Source organism: Bombus fervidus, chromosome 3 (genome assembly GCF_041682495.2).
Source record: "Bombus fervidus isolate BK054 chromosome 3, iyBomFerv1, whole genome shotgun sequence".
NCBI classification, from domain to species: domain Eukaryota; kingdom Metazoa; phylum Arthropoda; class Insecta; order Hymenoptera; family Apidae; genus Bombus; species Bombus fervidus.
In genome coordinates, this window is record NC_091519.1 from 20036500 (window position 1) to 20054709 (window position 18210).

Genomic DNA, 18210 nt, shown 5'->3' on the forward strand with positions numbered 1-18210 from the left:
TCCGGTAAATACGTAGATTTTTTAGCGGGTTCCAAGCACCGATGATCCTTCTTTCGTCCGCGTCAATGTCGATATCAAAGGCAATCGATTCGCCCTGGAACCGTGGCGATACCTCCGCGCTTCTTGCCTTCTCTTTCACCGTCGCGTACCGACCATCGTACCCAATATATCGACAGTTTTTTTCGTTCGCTCTTCTTTCTTGCCGCCCAGTTCCATCAAATTTCCCCTTTCTGCTGTCCGGATAAGCAAAAATCTCGCAAAGTATCGATCTAACGAGGCCGGATGAAAGAAGACGGAATATCGTCGGTATCTCGAGTCGTACGTTTCCGGTTACGCGCCATTTGCGACGTGCCATTTGTGGCTGCGTAAACGCACGAACTGGAAAGTATTATAATCTGGACTTTACGACGCAAAAGTTTCACGGTAGCGTGTAAACCGGCGAACCAGTCCTCTGTAATCCGGTAATTCAAGAAGGGAAACCTCCTTGAAATTCCAGTTTCGAATCTCTACCGAAATTCACACCCGAAGCCCCGGCCTGTATAGCGTATAACCATCTGTTGCGTGGACAAGTAGATTCGCGGCAACAATTTTCGGCTAAACGCGTCTGCTAAACTCCCGTGATACAATTAAACGACGCGAAGCGGTGTTGAAACTTGAACTTTGTGTCATCGCAAAGCTTGTACCCTACGTACTTCTACGTATATCTCATCCGGTTACAAGTCCGCGAGAGAGAATCTTCGAGAGAGAAGAGTTTGGCAATTTTTTGAAATGGATGTCGCCGACCTTGTTGGCTCCCCTCTTTCGCTTCGTACTTTGTTTAAACAACGTCAACGAAATTACGAAATATGTGACTAAAGATCGGTTCTAAACTATTCTATAATGTATACTTTGAATCGTCGATGACCGTGACACGTACGTCGTATGCATCAAGTACGTATGTATAATGGAAAACGGCAACCAAAGTGAAAGATCGTCGCGTCGGGTTCTCTGGCCGAATAATGGTGCACGCGAAACGGCCGATTTACTTTTGCATCGCTTTAATATTAATGTTACGTTCCTGTTCGGAGGTACAACAACTTATAGGATCGATTGGGAATTTTTTCACTCCGGAACGAAACTTTAACTCGTATCGGCCGATATTTACGTACGTATGTACGTATACGTAACATACGTGTGCATGTATGACTCGCAAACCGGTGCAGATGCACAGGAAGTTTAGTTAACCGCTCTATCGAGCATAAATTATACCCACCATTACAGTTGATAAACACGCGATTCACGAGCGGATTTGCATCGTTGACCGACTACCGATACATCCGAAGTGGATGCGTTTTTATCCGCTTCTTCGCGTATAAAGTTGCGTGCGAGACGCAGATCGTTTCTCTCCACCTTCGAACCTCCTCGGACAATACCTCTAAACATCACCTACGCTTTATAGCCACTTTGAATCCTTTCATCGTTTCCCATTAAAAATGCTCGTCATTGCTAACGTTTAAACTTTACGTTTAAAGAAAATTTAGGAATAGGAAACGTTACGAGGCACCGTTAGTTTAAGAAGCGAGTTTAGTCTAACAACGATCTTATACGCACATACCGATTACATACGTACTGATCGCAAATCCCGATCTATTAACCACAGCCTTTAAATTCTAAACGATGTACTCGTCTCGTTCGCGTAGGCCCTAGCCGCATAAAGAATGCTTTTGCTTCGGCATCGCGCAAATAATCGATCATCACGCTGCTACATCCACCCTATCGATCTTCCACCAGAGCCGTTCCTTTCTTCCTCGTGCCTCCGTTTTTTGCCTTTCAAGGTGGTTCACGCCGATTTTCGTTACAATTAAACAACGTAACTCCTTCTTACCGTTATTTTTACCAACCATCTCCGAATATTCCGTTCGTTAAACAGTCGGCTGGGTCCTTGTTCCACGTGGACGCGAACACCGTTCATCATCGTGCGTTTCATCGTTGTTCGTTGCAACCGTGCAACTTCGTAGTAGAAAAATCGATCGACACAGACGACTATCAATTTCACGGTTATCGAGCTATATCGCTCTATCTTGGGTGTTGGACCGACCGATCGTTTCTTCTTCGATCTTACCTGTCCTTCGTTCTTCCAGGCCACCGTAAATTCCTGGAACGATAAAAGCCTCGACCGCGTAGCCGTGGCTCTACTTTGACATAAAAATTCCTTTTTTCCTTGCACGAAAACAACGGATACAACGAGGATTTCTCTTTACGACCATCACGATCGTCGACAGAATTTGTTCGGTCAGTCTCAGGTTAAGGGAATTTATTTCGAACGCGGATCCGCCATATCTCGATGATCCTTTGTCTTTTTTCTTTCTTTCTTTCTTTCTTTCTTTTTTTTTTTTTTTTTTTTTTGTTATTCAACGTCGAACACTCTGCCTTCCCTCGTGCAGAATTGTCCGTAAATCGCACGATACGCAGCAACAGCAAAGCGATACGTTATGGCGATATAAATCGGCTAGACGAAATTTCGTTGACCTTAGAGATCGATAGATTTGTCCGAAGAAAACTTTCGTTTACATTTCGTACGTACGATTACGACAGATTTAAGCGGTCGAGTTTGGACTTGAGAATGTCCAAATACAACGATTACAACCGATCGTATCTATAAACTTTGAAAGTTATATTTACCCGTAACGCGCAACTTTACCAATTATCAAATTACCTACTTTATATCACTCGTATCGAAAGATAACGAAAATCGATATGGATTAAAGCTACTTGGTAAACTTGATGTTTGATAGATGCTCTCAAGCAATTCTACTAGCAAGCTTTCAACAGAATCTTTTCTTTGGAATGTTTCAGGTTTCCGCGGAGATCAGTGCGAGGAGAATATCGACGACTGTCCTGGAAATTTGTGCCAAAACGGTGCAACCTGCATGGACAGGATAAATGAGTACTCGTGCCTATGTCCTCCGTCGTACACAGGCACGCAGTGCGAACTGGACGTGGACGAGTGCTCGGTTCGGCCTTCGTTGTGCCACAACGGTGCCACGTGTACCAATTCACCCGGTAGCTACTCGTGCATATGCGTGAATGGCTGGACCGGGCCTGACTGCAGCGTCAACATCGACGATTGCGCAGGTGCTGCCTGCTTCAACGGGGCTACCTGCATCGATCGTGTTGGCAGCTTTTACTGTCAATGCACCTACGGAAAGACCGGTAAGTTCCAGCAGCCATCGACACGCGATTGACCGACAGTTTCACGACTTTGAAGACTCGTTAACTTGCCTTGAGATGTCAATCGGTGAGGTGTGTATGGCACGACACGATGGGTTAGATCGTCGAAGGATCGTTTTACCGCTCTACGTGATTTTACGAAAAGATCGAAGCGATAGATTAAAAATATGTACGACATACGTAATAAATACACGATAAATAACGACACATCGCGTCTATGGTCTACGCAGGAAACGTAGACCTTTTTCGCTACCAATTCGTTACACAACCTCTAAAATCTTGGAATCTCAATGGCAAAGGTAAACACGGGTTCGCGAATCGCCAGAGCTCGCAGAACGAATTCGCGTAACGAGGTACGGCCGACGAGAGGATTCCGTACGTAGAATCGTGCGTCGGTGTTACGCGTAGCGAGATCACTAGCGGAGCACCGGCGGAGCACCGGCGGAGCATCGGCGGAGCAGGCAGGTGCAACTGCACGTGCAACAATATGATGCAGCCTCCGAGGGTCCGTTGGAATCTCGGGATTCCGGAGGCTGGTGCGCGGCCTAGCCTTACCGAGCGACGACCTTGAGGACTGAAAACGAGTTTCTGTTCTCTGTTCTTACTCGCCTACCCAAAGCCCGGTGCGGCAAAACGTTTTTCAGATCGATCGTGCGTCGACGCCGATTACCAAATACAGGCATCCTTCTTTTGTTACGATGAAACCGTGCTGCTCCCTGTAATAGCTGCGATCGACGTCAGATAATCGCGAAAACGAAAAAATTCGCGCGCCACTTGGACAAACCTATACGTATATATCCCACCTCTGCTTTAACTTTTACGTTCCGATGTTCGATCGTAGCGGCCACGAATCGATCTTCAGCCGATCCAACGTTCCTTCCTTTTCTCTGCTTTCCCGTCCTCTTCTTCCTGTTATCGTGATATTATAGATATTCAGCTCCTCGCGCGTTCCTCAACACTCGCGCTCGTTACCTCGCACCTTACGCCGAACCATTCCACTTTTATAGTATCTGTCTAAATGAAGAAATCACGATATTCGGAAAATAATGGCTTACGCGATATGAACGTGTACCAGTCAACGTACTTGCAATGTCCTGCCCACTCGCGCGCATAACGATGGCAGTGTTAAAGCCCCCAGTGGCGGCTTGGTTTCTTTCACGTACGAACACGGTTACAGTTAGTCGCGGGTGTGATCGTGCATCCGCGCGGCAGCTTTGCTTTGCTTTGTACGCCAACGTTCTAAACATCCGCGTTCCGTTATCGAGATCTAACGCGTTCCAACGTCATTCGATACCTATACTTCGTCGTACGCCATACGTCAAAGGATATCTATACTTTTTTCCCGCTTTTCAATCGCTCGCAAAATGAATAGACCAAAAGTAGTCGAATGGACTAGAAATAACGGTTAATAGAACCGTTAACAGCTGACTAAAATTCGATTTAGATAGATTTAGAAAGAGAAGTATTTCAAGAACATTAGAAATAATCTCTCTCTCTCTCTCTCCCTCTTTGTCTCTCGATTCTTCGAAACTTTAGTTTCGAAATTAAAATAAAAGAAACGATCTATTAGCGAATTCGTAAATTTTTCACGAAAGCTTTTAAAAAGCAAACGTAAGCTCGATTACCATGAGATCCATAGACGAGCAACAGCGCAATGCCGCTGTAAGATTAAACCCACATCGCCGAGTATTCTATGCAGTCGCAATTGAAATTCCTCGAATGTTCTCGCTGTAGGGAGCAATTAGACCAACTTATCCGCTAAGCTCGGTATTTCCAGTAATTTACCGAATGCGAGATTCGAGATTCTCTTGCGAGATCCTCGTGTGTAACGTTTCTAGCTAGATTTCTAGCGGACCGAGCAATACAGATCTTAACGATGTCCATGTTTGGCCGTTGCCGCCGTGTTTGGCGTTCGACGATCGACGCTTTTGTCCTAGAAACGCACGCAACAGCATCTATCGGATTATTCAGGTCCCCTTCAAAATGGCCGACCATCTTTACCGAGCGATCGGCGAATAATCGTTACTTTTCCCGTTTTCAGGATTGCTCTGCCATCTCGACGATGCTTGCACCTCAAATCCCTGTCACGAGGGTGCGATCTGCGATACCAGTCCCATCAATGGATCGTTCGCGTGTTCCTGCGCAACCGGATATAAGGGGGTAGACTGCTCGGAGGACATCGACGAGTGCGAGCAAGGTAAGCGATCGAACGATTTGGTTTCAAGTTTCGAAAGATCTGACGGCGTTTTTCACTTTTAGTCTAACCAATTCTTTGCGAGATTACGTTTTTCCAACAGATTTACGATTTCGTAATATCGTACCGCGTATTGCTACTTAATATACATATATATATATATATATAATTCATCGATACGTCCGACTGCGATTGAAAATACGTTTGAGACAAGCCGATCAAACGTAAGATATACGTACGTTCAGTACGTATAGTACGATCGAAATAACGACGATGATTTCGCGCGTAAACGAACAAGAAAAATATCTCGCAGATTACGTTCGATAGATTTCATCGCAGCGCGGGTTACTTCCTACGTATTAAGACGCTGCGCCGGTAAGAACGATAAATGGTCGCGTAATCGTGTACTTAGCCAATTCAGGACGTAATAAATAAATAAATTTTATAATTTCCTATTTTTCGTTTGTTCGTGGACTTAAAGTTAGAGAAAATCCCATCTATTCTTATAACGTACAAATTATTAAAGATAATAAGCAATCGCGACTACGATTATGTGGTAAAGTTTTATTTCAAACGAATATTTATTTGAACTCAACGAACCCATGAACTCGACGAATAAGAACGAACGAACGAACAAGAGAATAAAAGAAGAACGCAAGTGGTGTTGTTGGAACGGCCGTCTCCGTTTGTATCTTATCGAGTCTACTGGAAAGATCGATAATCGTTAGATGAGCGCGTATAGTCGTACGCGAAAGCGCCCCTACGGTTCGAATAAATCGAAATCTCGCGCGGATGAAAGCAACAAACGGAGCAATCGATAGATCGCGATCGATTAGTTTGGTCGTTCCGTGGACTTTGCGGATTTCTTCCTCTCCCGTTATTGCCGTTGTCGTCGATCGCCATTCACCGTTGATCGCGAAGGTGGAATTTTCGTTGGCCGTGTCGCGTTCTATCCGAGTACACGTGCTTTCCTCGATCGTCGTTCGGCGAAAAGTACAACGACAATTTTTATAGGCATCGCGTTTCGATAAAATTCTACCAGGGCGAACGTTTACGGAGGTTAATCCGTTCATTTTGGATATTTCTGGCTTTAACCAGCCGATATCGTAGAATGGCTGTCTCCTTCGAGAAAAATATCTCTCTCGAGCTTCCAACGGAATATCTAACGGATACGTCGAACTCTGTCGCCATCACGCGACAGAAATCTAACGGGTGAAATCTAACGCGGGCAAAAGACCCGGTCGCTGATTTACATCCCTCGGATGCTATCCGAGATAATAATAAACGGGGCGAGCGCTCGAGACGAAGATCGAATAATAAGAACGCGATAACCGGAGCTGGAAATTTGTCGAAATTACACGAGCCTATCGCGATAGCGTATCGACGGACACTAGCCATATATAAAAGGACGTGCTCCTCTCGAAGATATTTGAGAACGGTTGCGCGTTTCGTTCGTGATCCGATTCTTAAAGCGGCCGTGCGAACACCTGTAGGGTGCAGTGCACCTTAATAAGTATCCTGCGAGGGATTGCATCTCCGTTCTTCTTCTTATTTTCCTTTCATACTTGCCGGCAAGCTTGTCATTCGTCGGCTCTCTTTTCCCCTTCCGTTCCTCTTGAAACGAGTCAGCGGCTTGGCCGCAAGACGCCGCAAACCCACTATCGCAGGATCGATGAACCGGTGAGTCTCAGCGTGGCAGCGACGATTATTAATAATTCCTCCGGTATAATCGATGGTCCGGTGGGAATTTATGTTTCAAAGTACACGTTACACGTTGATATCGGTCGATGGACAGTTGTCTCTGAAGCGTCGTTCGGTCGGGCTCCTTTGAATCCTTTCGATCGAATCGACGTTCAACGACTTTTCCTTCATCCCCGTCGCGAATAACCAAGCGTATCTACGTATTTACGTCTACTCGCAACGCGACGCGTTATGCGTAACGCCGAAATTGCGTGCCAGATAAAAGTCAAGTTTCGTTGAAATTCCGCTCGATTTTTCTCGTTTCGAGCATCTTTCACGGGAACCGTTTTATTCCCATTTCCGCCTATGTAAATATATCCGGTCGTTTGCAAAGTTACACGAAATCGTAAGGAGAATGGTGTGTTGCTTCTCGCGCGTTAACACCGATCCAGGCAAACAGCAACCGTGGATTTCGAGTTTCCGAAATTCTTTGAAATCGTTTTCGAAACTTATTAATTTATTAAACCTTTCAAATTGTGTTGCGTAATCCGGAGAAAATTGAAAAACGAAAAACGAAAAACGAAAAACGCGAGGCGAAACTGTGAAAATGCCGGCCTGGTACTGGCGGAGTACCGGTAAATGGATTCCTAATTAACCGGTGGACAGGCAGTAGTCGCGGTTTAATTAATAGTACGGTGGAGAATCGAAAAGCCAGCATGGGGCCGGCGCGGGGCCCGCACACCTCGACGGTTTTCTCCTTGTACCCTACCCTACGTACATACGTAAGCCGACTCCGGCTGGCGTGGTTTATCTCGCCACATTATCAGCTGGAATTCGATTTATGATATTGCGCCGCACGGAACGCGCTGTCAATCCCACGGTGGCGTCACGTTGACACGGAAATAAAGAAAAGACGGCCGTGGCCGTGCTCGATCACCCGTAAACCATGAAAAATGGTAATCGTCATGGTAACGAGAGAGGTAAGCATCGCTAATGCGAAACACGGTCGATCAAACCTGCAGGCTGTACGAAAAAACGTCGATCGCCTTTTTCTTCTATAACGCTCTATTTTAATATCGGTGGTTAATGTTTTACCTTATTGGGTAATGGAGTTGGAAAAAGAGCTTGCGTAGAAGCTTTTTATCCATCTATACGGCATAGCGCACAGTATCCGATCGTCTATCCTTTCAATCGTTCATTGCGAACGCATTGTCCCAAGATATCTATTAACTTTTTATTTATAGTCGATTAAAATTCACGTCCCATTACGGAGTAGTTGGAGCAACTTTTGTTCAGCCAGACGCGTAAAGATCGTACTCGAAAGTTTCGGCGGGTTTCCCATCGTTTTTCGAACCGTATGTTTTCTCGGTAGAATCTCGATCGCAATCGCAAGCGCGGACAATCCATACCGCCGATCTGTCGGAAGTGCCGACAAAACAAAATCAGCGAATAGCGTGGCCGGGAAACGTTGCGACAAAAAAATGAAAACGGAGACAGGGAAAGAAGAAGAAGAAGTAGAAAAAGCAGTTGAAAACGCGTCCAATCGTAAGCAAATCCCTTTTATTCGAAGGGCTCGATAATAAATACGCGCGGTCTGCCCTGCCGTAGGTGAACGCGCACCGGTTAATACGTTTCGTTCCAGACAAACACACTTCATTAATAACGAGAAACACTTGCTTCGTATACTCCTCTCGCTTCTCTTCCTTCCTCTTTCTCTCTTCCCTACTTCGCACAGACGTTCGTATCTCTCCGCAAAATGACAGATAGACTCTCTCGCGTTAGTATATAAGGATCCTCGGTCGTGTTTCTCCGGCGCGTTAATCACAACCACACGGCGGAATCAAGCGGATTTCGGGGGTGAACGTTAACAATCGGGCTCGTTTGCCTGGATGGAGATCGGCAGGAGGGGAGGGGGGGGGACACTGTTTATAGGCGTGCCGTCATTACGAAGCCGCGTAACGACCGCGATCACGATTCATTTTCTGTATTTCATTAAACGCGCGCGGAACACGCTTGCGTAGCTCCCTCCAACCTCGGGCAGTAATTTAGCAAACATTCGCGCGGCGTCACGTCCAACCGGGCAATCAATCTGCCGGATCTTTAGTTTCTTGCAGTTTCTCTTTCGTGCACGGTCACTCGCGATTCTTGCCGTTTCGTATCTTATTCTTCTCGAACCGAGAGATCGACCAACCGCTGCTACCGAATGAAATAGTCGCGTACATACGTATAGCTCCATAGGGAGAAAGCTGTCCCCTGTCGAGCCGACCGACTACCCTGCACCATATTTCGACCGTTAAAGCCTTTTTGTAGCCGCATAACGAATCAAGGATGCCAGTTTTTCTGCACGAGCCAGCCCTATTCGGAAACCCGTTCGTTTTGGACGGTAGACGGGGAACACACCGTGTGTCTTGCTTCGAACGCGAGGATTGCAATTAGGAAGACGTTACTCAAAGACGCGTCTCCTTGTTCCTTTTTTTTTCTTCTATCGTCTCTTTTACTTGTCGTTTTCCTTCTTCTTCTTCTTCTTCTTCTTCTTCTCCTTCTTCTTCTTCTTCTTCTTCTTCTTCTTCTTCTTCTTCTTCGTCGGCCGCCTCGGACTCGGGCAAGCAAAAATTATAATCAGTCTATAGTCTCTATAGGCGACGATAGAACTATCGTTCGAACGATTCCGACTATCCAGTTCCTACGTGAATTCGAACCAAACTTTTTTTCGCCAATACTTCTTCGAACATCATCGATACCTTAAATCGTAAAATCAAACTTCTATTATGATTTATAACTTTTATTATTATTTATTCATTAAAAGTATCAGAATTTTCGAATTTCCGTTACCTCGACTTTCACTGTGCCAACCTATTACAGCTACTTAATCGCGTGCTCATTACGCGTATAACACGTACTACCGCGATTCGTTTACTCTACCATAGATTCACTGTACTCTTTTTTTCTTCGCATCGCTATTTCTTTCACGTCGCTTCGTTCATCTTCGACTCTTTTTTTTTTTTTTTTTTTTTTTTTTTACTTTAATACAAAAATTTGCCCACAAAGAAGCAGTTAACGATTGCAATCTTATTTCGGGTAATTGCAATTTTATTCGCGAGAAACCTCGATTCGTCGAAATTTTGCTCTTCTTGCATGATCGCACGGCACGGTATATAACAAGTTTTTCGTATGCGACTGCCGCAAAGGAAAAGCATCCCCAGCGGGGTCGGATAATTTCGAAGAACGAGGTAATTTATTCTGCCCGCGAGATAATTCCGTTTCGCCGCTCATCTTCTTGCAATTCGTCCGGAGAAGAGCGGACGAGTCGCGAACGAGAAGAAGAAAGAAGTTCTTTGTCGCGTGTGTATCGTTAAGTAACGCTATAAATATTTACGCCGGATCTCCGAAAATGTCGGCCCGTTTGCAACGAAGGACCACCGCCGCAAACCGGATTGTTCTTGTCCGGTGTCGAATTACATTGGTCCGGCCGTGTTCGCGACCGCCAAAACCCCGCGCGAACGTGACACCGTCGAGACGTCATAATTCGCGACAGCGCAGCGACGCGGCCATGCGAAAGTACCTCGCGTGTCGTGGATCGCGCGCCGTCTTTTCCCTTTTATTCCGCTGTTTTTTCGTTACTCCCTTGCTCGGTTCAGCGTCGATCGAACTCGGATCAGGAGCCGAGCGGTCTTAATTTCCAAGCGAGGTGAAGCGGTCGCGAGGATGGCGAACCGACCACGGTCAAAGGGAGATGGCGAAGTTGCGTGGCTTAGGAAATCCGGTTTGGACGGTCGATTTCGTTTTTACGACGTAGATATACGTAGCACGTAAGTAGTTCGAGATACGTATCGCAAGATTCTCGCTGGCTCGAGTTGCGATCGAACGTACATCGAATGGACGGAATACGAGCAATTCCGAGTATCTATCTGATCGTATTTGAGATTGTATTTCGGGTCTGATCGTATTTACTATACATAGCATTTTATAGCTAGTATCTTACAAATACATTGCATTTTTGCACCGTCCAAGTTCCCGTAACTACGTAAGAATCGACGGTCGAGTGACTCGCACGTGGAAATTTGCACGCGCGTCTGTTCGAAGCAAAGAATGAGGCGACGTGTTCGAATCAGGGTAAAAGTCAACGAAGAATCGAGCAGTCGTCTTCACTGTCTTTTCGCGATCGGACGAATATATTCGTATTCGTTAGCCGAGTTGACGTAAACGAGAATAAAAATTACAAATTAAATTAAAGGTCGAAAGAAAAATATTTCGTAACCACACGTCGATCGTGATCTAAACGTCTGTCGAACGCGTAATTACCGACACTCGCACGAATTGAAGTGTTTATTTTATATAAAAAGCTACTCCGTACAAGTCGTCGCAGATAGTTTCGAGGAGAAAACGATCAAATTCCTTCCCTTTTTCCTTCGCTTGTATTCGCGTAACGGGCACTTGGCGTGAGTTCCGCGAGTCCGATCATCGCGTGCCAGCGCAAACAGCGCGGTAACCTGCAACGAAATCCCTTTTCCTTCGTGATCAAGCTCCGTGCCGGTGCTCGAAACCCGCTTCCTCACCTTCTTCGTTTTACAGTCAAAGTCGACTCAGCCGGATCTCTCGGCTCGGAATCAGGAGGAACCAGGCCTCCGTTCGCTACCTGTCCGCTAAACAAAGAGCCATTGTTACACCGAAATTTGGCAACGTTGGCCCGACAATGGGGTAAGCCGATACGAGGCACAAGGAGTTCGTATACCTGACCCGATCGTCGAGAACGCTCGCGCACCATCTTTCCACCGATCGAATTGCCCTTTAGAATACTCAAAATCGGCACGTTCTTCGCAACTTGCGAATTGCAAAAATATGAAAGCCGATAAATGACGTAAAATTCGTTGATCTCGCACGATATCGTTGCGCAGGTTGCAAGACAGAAGGTCGGTAATAACGTTTTACCGGAAGTGGAGGCCTGAAAAGAGACATTTCCCGTAGTCTGATCTTTCCTCGAGGGAACGCAACGGTGGCGGCGAACCACCAACCGATTTAATTAAACGCTAAATTGTTATTTTAAGTTTAATAATAACCATAATGACCTCGCGCTCCAGCCTGTGCTCTGTTATTATCCAGATTGCATATTTTCTGGTAGATCAAGTTCCTCGAGAGCAGCTCCTCTCGGAGTCAGCGCTCTCATCGTCGCAGACAGATTGGGCAAAAAGCGCTACCGACCGGCGCGGTTCGGCGCGTTTCGCCGCGTTTCGCCGCGTCTCGGCGCGTTTTGGTGCGTTTTGGCGCGGCGATTCAACAAAACTCGTAAACTGCGCTTCGACGTCCAGAGTGCGATCGATCGATTATCCGGTGATATTATATTCGAGAGGGAACGCGGGTCGAACCTTCTCTTAGTCGTCGACGATCGAGCCTCGTCAAAGGCGAGTTCTCCAAGCTGCCGCGATTAACCGAATCGCCGATCGAAGCGTCTCGTCGATGTTCTCTTTCGGCGCTACTTCCGCTCGCTTCCGGCCTATCGCGTTTATTTGCGTTTTACGCACAGATTCATTCTCTTTTTAACCATAGATTCGACCGTTGACGTTTTTCGATGGAAGGTAGTCGTTTCGTTTAACTCGATGTGAATTTAACAGCGCGTTCGATAGCAGCCAATTTCCGTTACGTACATCTAGGAACCTAATCTACCATACGCATCGTTTCCCGGCACTGGCAACTTGATTTTGCCCGTCAAATTTCGTCTCGATTCGCCATTGATACCTTTCGCGAGTATAACCCAAGTTAGTACCGAATATCACCTACGATCTTTGCTCGCCAATAAACTTTTCAAATATGACAAAAGTGCGATAAACTTTCCTAGAAACGACAAAATATACTTGTCGCGCTTATTCGAAGCTACCTCGAGGACAGAGCTCCCGTAGCACCGTGTGCCAGTTATCCACCTACCTCCCTCGCATCGACTCCGTTCGACTCCAAGTATCGTTTTCTTCCATCGTCTGTCGACAAGACCGATGCTCGCCGTCCTTGAAGATCGTTGGTCGCGTCGTCTCGTTCACCTATTCGTCGGCTGTTCGTTCCTCGCGGCTCGCACTCGATCGCCGACACGACCCAGCAATGCGTTTCTTGCCGCCCCCGGTTACCCGGTAACACGCGTCTACCCCTTGCCCTCCGCTTTTTCTTTCCTCTTCCACGTCCCTTCGCGAAACGTCGCGCGCGGCGACAGCAATTGCGACGCAGAGTTGGAAAAACCATCGTTGAGTTACACGAGAGCGGCATCCGACCGTGCCGCGAGCGACGATATCGCTTTAGTTGTTCAAAAACCTCATAAATATCACTAGTAATCGTTGTACGCGTTGCCCTGCGAACGAACCGTAACCAGGTCCCGATGTTTCTTTTCGAATGCCACGCACGTTGTATGCTAAGGGACGACGTGTAACACGGTATCGAACGATTCACCGAGTGTTTCATCGATGATTTTTGATCGCTGATTTTCAAGTGCATCGAAACTTGGCTAAAACCTATAATTCGCGATAATCGCATAGCTCTCTCTCTCTCTCTCTCTTAATTATCATGACGTGGAAATCAACAGCGATAAAGCGTTGTGCGTGTGTAATAAGCGCGCGCACAGAAGTCTGCGTCGATTTGTTTGTCTTTCGGTAAAAGTAGAGAGAAGATTGCCGCGCTTACGCTAAATCCCACCGAGTCATTAAGAATTTAGCTCGTAACGAGACTGATTATTAAACGATTTATATCTTTTCCCATTAATGGTATAAACGCGATGATAAAGGATAGATATAACGACCTCGCACCAGCCTCGTATATCGTAAAAGTAGATTATTCTGATTTTTCTATTAATATTCTATCGACGAGGAAGAAAATGCTAGATACTTACCTTGTTTCTTATCGCTATAACTGCATTTGATATTCCATATATGTACGTAATCCAAAATAGTTTCAGCCAAGCACCTAATTGGAAAGGAATGAAAAAAATCGGGAGAAATTTTTACACGATTCTGTACTAAACTGCGAAAGCGAAAACGAACACACGGTGGATTTGATATAAAAATGAAAGCTGTTAGAATAATTGCTGCGAAAATAATTGCTGGTAAATAATAGCGGTGTAAGCATGCAACGTTAAATTTTTTGTGAAAAAGTCTATGGGATTCCAAAGATTAAAACACTGGCATGCGTATTCGTAGAAACTTGGAGATTCGTAACAAATGCTTTTGCTTTAAGCAATTGCCTATCGTTTCTTTCGCTCGTCTCGTTTTTATATCTCGACCATATTTTCTTTTCTATCAAACCATCGATCGTACTTTTACAACGCGTTTCCTAAAATTCTAAGATTTCTTCTACGGTTTATTACGATCTATTCTAATACAAAGCACAAGCTTTGTTACAATTTTATTAGAACCAAGCCTGTCGAATAAAACTCTGATGAAATTACAGTCGCGAAATATCACGATATAGAAGCAATCTCGCGAGAATAACGAAAAGACTAACTAAATTAAGGCCGATATTTCAAGGAAGAAACGGTAGTGAAACTTTACGAAACACACGAACGACGAAGAAACAGCTGCCAGCGGTAATTATCTTATTGCAATTAGCGCGAACCGCGCAAGTTCAAGAAAACGAGCGGTCCAAACGGATCGCTGACCACTCTCGAGGAACAAGTTTCATTCTCGAGGATGACAGGCATCTTCCTTCTTATGGTCATCTTCGTCGTTGTCGTCGTCGTCGTCGTCGCCGTCGTCCATCCATCCATCCATCCATCCCTTTTTCTTCTTTCCTCCCTTTTTCTCTGACGGCAGCGCCTTTAAAATCTACGTCGACCTGGCCAATTAAGGCTCGCTATCGTGCATTCGTCGCCCATCCCACGGAGCATCCGCCCACGTGCTGCACTTTGACTCCTGTCGTGGTTAATAATTAATTATTATGCACCAAGCGTTCACCAATTCGCGACTATTACCTAATTATCGGAGCTTTTGGGTGTTAAAACACCCAACGCCTTTGTTCCGAGTTTCGTCGATCTTAAGCGCGAAAAGAACTAATATATATATATACTTTCATCGATAAATCAGACGAATCAACAAATTGTTAGCATATTTTTAACTTTTTTCTTGCATTTTTCTAGGTTCCCCTTGTGAACACGATGGTATTTGCGTAAACACACCTGGCTCGTTCGCCTGCAACTGTGCACAAGGATTCACGGGACCGAGATGCGAGACAAACGTGAACGAGTGCGAGTCCCATCCCTGTCAGAACGACGGCTCGTGTCTGGACGATCCTGGGACCTTTCGTTGCGTCTGCATGCCTGGTAAGCCGACTCTTTGCTTCTTTCCACCGTTTCTGCCTTTCTCTTTCTGAAAACCTGCCATCGGGAGGTGTTTCCGAAACGCCACAGTGACCGCCAATACCGTATAGCAACAAATAGTCGCCAGCTATGGTCCGCACGGTTTTAAGTAAGCCAGATAGCAGATCACAGATTACAGGCGAATGTTCGTATCGATCAGACTCACCATACGACCCGTCCAACTGCTTCGACTCGTGTTTGTAAAACTAGCAACGTGATTATTTATTACGTTTAATAATTTACACGTGCTTTGTGTCAGATACTTAGGATACAACGGATTTGAGATTTTCGCGCGCGGTCGATGTTATCGAGTCGAATAATCGATACTTTGTAATTTAGGCAATTTTGGAAAGCATCAAACTTTACCATGCCAGGGAATTTATTAGGTCGGGAAAAAGATCAAAATCTAAAGATAAAAAACGGTACACGCTGGTTAAAGCGATTGTCGTGCGCGTAACGATAATTGCGTCGCGGACGATAATTAGCAAAGAATGTGGAATTTGTTGGGTCGCAAGGTGGATGTGGATGAGCGATACGAACGAAGCACAGGCGTTTTCGTGGAAAAGTCGTTGGCGTTGAACCAGGCACGCTTTGCCAACGATGGAAATCAAGATTTCACCAAAGCGATAGTATATACACAGAGAGAGAGAGATACTGGCGAGCGCGAGCTGTTGCTTGAAAGCCGTGTACCCCCCGGAGCCGCGATGCCGCGGTACCGCGGTGTCGCCGGTAAATTCTTCCGAGATGACAGGGCCTCGGATCGCGTTATCTGATGCGCGGCAAGGACGGTAACTCGTTTAATCTTTTAACACGGTTGGTACGCGCCTCAGCCACGCGTAAGTCAACCTTAATTGTTTGACGCCGCGTTATGGAGGAAGCATGTTTCCGGCTGGCAGAGGAGAAAAGATAGGCTTAAGGGCCTAGCATAGAGAGGGTCAATCGAGATTCTGCCGGTCGATAATCGTCGATGTAATCGACGGAGAATGAGCTGTGCACGCTCACCAGATATCTGCAAGATGGGCGAGAACGAAGAATGGCTAGTGGCTGTCGGCGTTGGTGGTTTGCGATGTCGAGTCAAAGGAATCGGGAAATCGAAATCTATGTATCAGCTATTATTCGAAGGAGTTTGAGGATTTTTAAGGTTCTACGAGGTTGGTTGTTGCACGGGTGTGAATCGCTTTCGTTTTCTCAGATGCTTCGGTTTCTTTTCGTAGTATTTCGTTGGTAGGTTTCCGCGTTCGGAGAATAGGGTTTCAACTAATTTCAAACACGGTAGAACTCCGTTTGTACGGACCTGTCGTGGGACAGGTTGATTCGTATCGTTCGGCCAAATCGTTTGTATAATAAGTGTCCATCTATATATATTTCTGCCTATCATCTATGATTTTTCGTTCGGTTAATCGAAGTTGAGGGTATTCGCGCGAAACGTTTCCTCTTAAATATATAGTAATGTCGCAAACTTGTCGATCGACTGCGAGGCACGAGAGCGTGTCGGACAACGCGTGTCCCTACTATTTACGTCTTATCGTTGCACGCTCGTATTATAAGTAGCGGAGCGACGTTAGGCGATGGTAGTTCGTATACGTAATAAGAGGTCGGGTAAGATTCAGATAACCAGACCATGAACGATCGATATCGGGCGGATATCGAGGAAAGATATCGGACAATTGGACAAACATACCTCGTATCCTTCCGCAGAGATTTTTAGCCTTTGAATTTCATCGGTAAATTAGTATTTTTGTTGTTTCGGAAAAACTTGAAAAATGTTTAAAACTTTATTAAATTTGTCGGATGCAACTCTTTCTTTTCTTTCTTTTCATCTTAACAGTAACAAAGGCATAAGTAAACAAAGGCATCGTATAGTTTCTATAATTGTCCGAAAAATCGTTTCTTTCTTGATTCTCCCTCGCCAAAGACGGATATATCCGTGCCAGATTTTTCTCCAAAAACCGCACAAGCTTACACGTTGTTCTTAGAAATTACAGGGATCGTTAATGGGAAAGAAAACACAATTGCAGGAAAATTTCGATCGATTTACCAGATCGAAATTGCAAAGCAGAACGAAATTCGAAGAAGAAGAGACGACGAGTTCCGCTGGCGAAAATAATTTAATCCGGCTCGCGTCCTTCCTTTCGTGCCTGCTTTCTGAAACCGGTTGGATCCTGTCCATCTACCCTCGAGAGATTCGTCTGACGGCGATCAACGGTCGTTGGTCGGGGGTTTTGCTAATGTTTTGTCGTGGATCGATTCAACCGCCGCAAATTAATCGGCAGCGAATCGTAAATACGCGAATGAAAATTTTAAAGAGAGATTTCCGCTCCGTTCTTGCGTGACATTTATCGATCGCGACTCGCGCGATTCTTCCTTTCCTCTTTCTTGTTCGAACTCGGTACGTGCGTCTAGCATCCCTTAAGATTCGATGGAACCTGTCGGTGTTTAAACGGAGATGATTCGATTTCCACTTGAACGCTGTACGACTCATGGACATAACGAGCGAAACCGATATCGAATCACGGCGGAGCGTCAAGAGACAGAAATGCCCGGTGTGCCGTGCGCATCGAACGATCGAATCCAATGGACCTGTTTGGACTAGAGCAGCGAACAATCGACGGTGGCTGGGGGGGGGGGATCGAGAAGGTAGAGAACGATGCTGGTGGACGGTTGCGAAAAGCGAGAGAGCAAAAAATGAGAGAAGACGGGCCGAAGGGGCCGAAGGTGGAAGGGTATGAAAGACGCGAGGGAAGGAAAGAGCCGGGAGGGGGCAACGAGTAAAATATGATAGCAGGATTCGCGAAATATG

The 18210-nt window shown here is 45.8% G+C and overlaps 1 protein-coding gene across 2 annotated transcripts in view; it reads left to right on the plus strand.

Annotated features, from left to right (window-relative positions):
• N (neurogenic locus Notch protein) overlaps positions 1-18210 on the plus strand; it is a 182219-nt gene that overhangs the window by 114569 nt on the left and 49440 nt on the right. For both annotated transcript variants that reach the window (XM_072000845.2, XM_072000846.2), the window contains 3 exons: positions 2836-3192; positions 5252-5407; positions 15192-15374. In XM_072000845.2, coding sequence (XP_071856946.1) covers positions 2836-3192; positions 5252-5407; positions 15192-15374 — 696 coding nt within the window. The remainder of the gene's footprint in view (positions 1-2835; positions 3193-5251; positions 5408-15191; positions 15375-18210) is intronic.